The sequence below is a fragment of the Phycodurus eques genome, chromosome 4, assembly GCF_024500275.1.
Source record: "Phycodurus eques isolate BA_2022a chromosome 4, UOR_Pequ_1.1, whole genome shotgun sequence".
In the NCBI taxonomy this organism is placed as follows: Eukaryota; Metazoa; Chordata; class Actinopteri; order Syngnathiformes; family Syngnathidae; genus Phycodurus; species Phycodurus eques.
Genome location: NC_084528.1, coordinates 23,241,385 through 23,247,459, shown reverse-complemented (window position 1 = coordinate 23,247,459; position 6,075 = coordinate 23,241,385). Strand labels below are relative to the sequence as shown.

The 6,075-nt window shown below is 40.2% G+C and overlaps 1 protein-coding gene across 1 annotated transcript; it reads right to left on the bottom strand.

The window, feature by feature from the left end:
* Positions 1 to 380: 380 nt before the first annotated feature.
* Positions 381 to 2,747, bottom strand: s100a1 (S100 calcium binding protein A1). Its single transcript, XM_061674712.1, has 3 exons — positions 2,656 to 2,747; positions 844 to 1,004; positions 381 to 530 (listed from the first exon to the last, which is right to left on the bottom strand). The coding sequence occupies exons 1-3, from the start codon at positions 2,684 to 2,686 to the stop codon at positions 381 to 383; spliced, it is 342 nt and encodes a 113-aa protein (XP_061530696.1). The 5' UTR covers positions 2,687 to 2,747.
* Positions 2,748 to 6,075: the final 3,328 nt, after the last annotated feature.

Genomic DNA, 6,075 nt, shown 5'->3' with positions numbered 1-6,075 from the left:
AATTCTTAGGTTCATTTGTTCTTATATTGTTGCCATGCTCTTATTCATAACTCAAATTATGCTTTTCTTTTCATGTTCTCACCATTATTCTCACATTGTTCTGAAGCGGTTAGGTTTGTTTTGTTGTCATTTTGGGCTGACTTTCTCATTTGAGTTTATGTCATTCTAGTTTCATGTTATTCTCGTCATGCTGTTCTACTACAGGCCTTATGCTCCCATCATGTACTTCTCATGTTATCCACTTTCACCCATAAGGTCCAGCAGACACACTTTAAAGTTCAGGAGAAGCATGACAAAACTAATACTTTAAGTAGTTCAAGCATTTTTATTAAGACGCAAAAACCACTGACATACATGATAATCTCACATCATCATTTAGTTTAGTTCTTGCAGGAGCCTTCGAAGAACTCGTTACAAGCCACGGTGAGCGCCGCCACTAGAACAACAAACTCCTGAAAGTCCAGCTGCTGGTCGCCGTTCTCATCCAAGTCAGTCATGATCTTGTCGATGGCGGCCGCGTCGCTGCAGCCCTGAACAATAGAGGTGGCAAAAGTACTCGCTTGATGCACTTCAGTACAAGTACAGACACTTCTGGAAATAAAACCCTTTGGCAAAATGTACTTTTAAACTCTTGTACTTAAGTTAAAGTACAGACTGAATGTGCTGAAGTACAAAATTAAATTTTGATACAATACCCGTTTAAGATAATGTGGCAGATACCTGAAAAATCTACTTAAGTACAGTAATGAAATATTTTTACTTCATATCCACTGCTGAACATAATCAACTGCTACTGATTGCTGCATCATGGAGAGTCTGGTTGAAAAATGTGTTCCCACTTACGGCCATGAAGTCAGTGAGCTCCTCCTGCAGAAGCGTCTTGAGCTCGGCTTTGCTCAGCTTGTGTTTGTCGCCCTCTTTGGCCGAGTACGAGTGGAAGACGGTGATGAGGCCCTCGATTGCCTTTTCCAGCTGACGATTCATTTTGTCAACGTGCTCGTTGCCTGCAACACAATTTAACAACGAGGAGGATGATAAAGAAACTAACTGCAATCTTGAAGCTGCTGATGCCATTTCTATGAACTGCATCCCAAACTGTCTCCTTTAAGCTTTACACATTAAAACATGGGTACTGCAAATCCAGTGCGCCTTTGCCACACAGTGATATCATGCATTCAGGGGACATTAATGCCAGCATGCGGTGTCACACAAAATTGTTTCCAAGTGAGTGTCAGGTATACATTTCACACCCATGTCCCAGCTGTCTGCCATTCCCTTTCACACAGGTGCCCTTCTGTCTCCGACCCACCTTCCAAAACTGGGAAATTGCCAGGTTCCCACAGAGTTCAGAGAATATATACCTGTGAGTATTGCTGTATGATTTGTATATGTTGCTACTCCATGTTTGTAAAAATAGCAGCTTATAGGTTTATAATTAAAAGATTACATCTATGATACATCTATCCATTCGCCCCTCTATTGAATTTCTTAGGTTAGCATTAAGCTTGTGGACTTTCGTTAGACAAAATTTAATGGTTTGGTTGAACATTTTGCCATTTAAACAAAACATTTTATTCTTTAGTTGTGTGTCAGTTTTACAGTAAACTTCAACTGAGCGTGACAAACGGCTGAAGCAAGCACACCTTCCCTCTTATTTGCCTAACTGTGCAGGCAAGAGAGCCTTTTCATTTTCTCAAAGTGATGCTATATCATAACCTCCCATTCTCTGACAGAGTGAGAACAGGCACAAAGTAATAGCCAAGTGTTTTCATAAGTTTGTTTTAATTGAATTTATTGTACTTATATTGCAGATTATTTGCTATAGTGGGATTTTGCGGTGATTATTTGCAGTGATTTTTCCACACAAACTTACTCCAAACCTTTGTAGCAATAACTGCGAGCCAGAAGGAAAGAGTGCTTTAAAAACAGTGTCTAAAGTCCGTGATGATTTCTCAGTTAATAAAAGAAGCCAAAGTGCAATCTGCAAGTCCAACTGTCTTAAGTTAGGCAACTGCATGTCTGAGGTGAAGTAAACATTGTTAGCTAATTGAAGATAGCATATCACCGCTAGCAATATGTCATGCACAAGTGGTGTAGAGGGAGGATGCAAACTGCCGCTGGTGCTCTTTCAATCGCTTTATTGAACAAACGGTAACGAAATACAGAAGGCACAAGCATACTCTTGCTGGCGGCCTCAACTGACACAGTCACGCTGCACACACAAAGGCCAGCCAGCCCTTAGTAAGTCCTCATAGGCCAGGCTTGCCTTTTAAAAAAGGCACACATTCACAGGTACAGTTACTATACCTGTAGTGTAGAATGTGTGGATGGCGACGCAAGTAGACAAAAATATTACCTGCGCCTCACTTGCATGTACCTGTACTGATTGTTGGCAATACATTTTATGCATGAAGCTTTCAAATATAAATACAATAAATATGTGGTCACTACTTTATGGATTTGGTCTATTGTGGGGGTGGTCTGGAACATCACCACCAGGATAAACAAGAAATTGCTGTATATAAAAAATGTGATCATTCTCTCTCTATCGCAGATTTTCACCTATCGTGGGTGGATCTGGAACGTACAACCTGCGACAAACGTGGGTTCACTGTATTCCCTTTCACACAGGCGCCATCCATCCTCTGAAACTACCTCTGAAGCCGGGAATTTGCCAGGTCGCCATTCACTCCCCCATTCCGTGTCGGTACCTTTCACACAGAATCCAGTGAAGTGGAATATTACCGCGACTGCATGCTTTCACACAGCAACACAGCATCCTGCAATCAGATAATTACATGACATCAGCGCCAGCATCTGATGCCACATACAATTGTCGAACAGCGACTGTTGTTTCCCGGTGAATGTCAGGCGTTAAAACATCAAAACCCAGGCCTGACTTTCCGCCACTCGCTTTCATACAGGTGCCATACTACCTCAGCGACCATTGTATAGGAAAGCAGCACAAGAAGAAGAGGGGGAGGAGGGGGGGAGGAAAAAAAAAAGAGACCGAGTGGCAGTGTCAAAGTGGATACCAGCATCTGTGCAGATACTGTACATCTGTACTCGTACCAAAGGAAAAGAAAAAAAGCTCTGATACTAGGACTACAAGGTCGGACCTGCAGGCAATGCAGTACATTGAGTGAATAGAAGCAAGCAATGAATAGTACGATAAAGTATCACTTCAGTTGTCCTGGGACAGTTATATTCTCTAACGGAAACACCTTGTGCTACAGGCTACATTCAAGTAAAATGTGTAGCAAGACTGTTAGAAATATATGCAGATTGATGTTAAAATGTCAGTAATGACAGGTTGCCACTAAAATGTGTTACATTAGAGTTAAACTTACCCCAAATTGAAGTTGTGTTTTTGAACAATATTTGATTAAAATAAAAACATTTAATCAGTAAAATGTAAGTGCTTGTACTCAAACTGTCAGGAAAAAAAAGAAGTGGTATCGATGCATTGTACTCCTCACAGCAATAGCAACAGGTTTCCTACGAGACATTTTCTCCACCCATTGGTACTGAGGGACACCAGAGAAGTTGCAACGTGGGGGGGCGGTTGTCAGGAGTCGTATCACCTCAGAATAAGACAATGGAAAAAAAAAAAAAACAGCAAAGTGACACCCATGCTGATTGCCTCGACACATCCGCCCGCCCTCAAAAGATTTGAAACCACTTTCAGCTCCTTACATATTTCATGACATGCACAGCAGTGGTGGGAATTAGGAATTTACTGTACTTGAGTAGTTTTCGAATGACTATAATTTTACACCCTTTTGAAAATATATCCTTACTTTCTACTTTGTCAAAATAGGCTTGTTAATTTTCAACCAGTACATGTGTGTGTATACACACACACACACACACACACACAATGCTCTCAAAGGAGACAGCAACACTGCCGACTAGCGGATGAAAGGAGGACTTTCCACACGCGTTTTTTTTCTTCAACTTGAAACTGCGTTACGTTTGTCTCAAAAATAAAAGCGCGTGCCTGTTGATTCACAAACGCACTCCCAACAATTTAGAAGCAAAATTGAATATTTACAAATGATAAGTCATGATAAATGCACACAAAAAAACAGGTAAATCGCAGATGTGAATTTGAAAAACGTGCAAATTTGTGAATTTGAAAAACGTGTAAATCGGAGATATTTGGAGTTTTGAAAAGTGTGAATATATATTCGTGGGTTTGAAAAAAAAGTGCAAATAATTTTGAGACATATCTCTCCCCATACATTTCAGTCTGTACTAATTTACACAAAGGAAAGTTTAACATTTTCATTGAACTTGTTTTAATTTTTGTTACATTTGTCATTATTACTTGACGGTTGTCACACATGGAGAATAGGATCTGTGAAACAAGTCAGCAATCTCTGGCCCCATCTTGTGCTTCTGATTTGATGTACAAGAAACAACCGTGGCTGAGGAAAAATAACCATCAGAAAGCAAAGCAAACTCCCCTTCTAAATGCAGGAGTTGAAGCAGTAGTACTACTTTTACCAGTATATTGTTTTGCACTGAGTATGTGTGCTTCTAGTTAACTACACAGTCTGACAAAACTTTAAAGTTTTGATACTTGAAATGTTTTGATGTCTAAATACAAACCCCTTTCACACTGCCTGTCGCTGTTGTCTGTAAACAAAAGCGAAACGACTACAAAGTGTAACAGCCGACACTCATTTCTCCCGCCCTGTTGCATTGACAGAAATTCGGACGCACACCAGACTCTGGTGTTGACGTCATCTAGTTATCCAATTTGCCATCTGTATGTGTGAAAGCGCAGGTTTGATAGATGCAGAATTATCTGTCACTGTGCTAATGTGGCCATTTTGTGGGCTTTCTGTGAAACATGCTTGAGTTTCAATTAAAAATAAGCTTGTGTTGTAAAATATATATATATAATAGGTAGAAAAGTAATCCCTGTAAAATTTCATGAATAAATGGCTGGTTTTCACACTTATGACAACTATAATAGGGGTCACGGGTAAAGGTTTTCTGCGTTAAAACTGGTCAGAGGTCCCCAAAAAGTATGAGGACTGACTTTGAGCACAAATATTTTCCACACACTTCAAGTTGTCCTCCTGCACAAACCAGCTCAAATTACATAAACAAGACACTTACAAATAGAACATTTTTAATGTAAATCATTCCTATGACATTAAGGCATATAAATGGCAGGTTTTAACAGACTCGTGGGCAAATGGTCTCCCTGACGAAAGGGTGACTAGTTCTTCCAAAAGATTTAGAACCGACTTGGAGCGCAGACATTTTCCACTTATAACAAAAGAGGTCATCCTGTACACCATACACCTTAAATGATATTTGTCAACACTTACAGGTATAAAAGTTGAACATGTAAATAATTCCCATGGAGTTTAGGCCTATAAATGTTTTCACATTTTTGAAGATTATTACGTGATCCTAGCCCCCAAACGTTTGACAACAACTGCCAAGGAGCACAAACCTTTCCAATAAAACACATTATAATGCACGCTCTGTAAATATCATAAAATTCATGAGAAAGCCTATTTTGTTATGGACGTTTCAAATAAGAAAAAGACACAAACTCACCTGACCACGAAATTAACAAACTCAAGTGTGCCCAGCTGGCATCTCGTCTCTTGTGAGCTGCCCCCTCACCTGATCCTGATTTATCTTGAGTGACAACGGCGACCTCTTTGGCCACTGGTGGTACACAGCAGCAAAGCGGCGTCGGTGAAGGAGAATATTCATTTGACGGCTCCCGCTGGAGTCTTTTATAGTTTTTTTTTTGTTTTTTTTTTGGTCATGTTTACTGCTGTTGTCCGACCGTGTTGATGAATACTATGGTAGCGGAGAGTGGCGACAGACCCGCGTTAAAAGTGAGAACATTTTCGACCAGCATATGTGAACATAAATATGACCAGTTCTGATTGAGTAATTTAGCTCCACCACGAGGCTAGGAGAACCATGCTAAGTGTTAGCAAAGTGTTCTTAGTTCGTTTTTACAAATCTTGTTGACAATTGGAGATCATTTGAACGGGAATGGGCTATGTTTTGAGACAATGAAATAACTGCCTCGCAGGG

Coding starts and splice junctions, on each gene's coding strand:
- s100a1 (XM_061674712.1), bottom strand. CDS start 2,686: ATGGCGACCTGGCAAATTCCCGGCTTCAGAG. Junction 1,005..2,655: donor GCAAATTCCCGGCTTCAGAG/GTAGTTTCAGAG, acceptor ATTGTGTTGCAG/GCAACGAGCACGTTGACAAA. Junction 531..843: donor AGCTCACTGACTTCATGGCC/GTAAGTGGGAAC, acceptor TCTATTGTTCAG/GGCTGCAGCGACGCGGCCGC.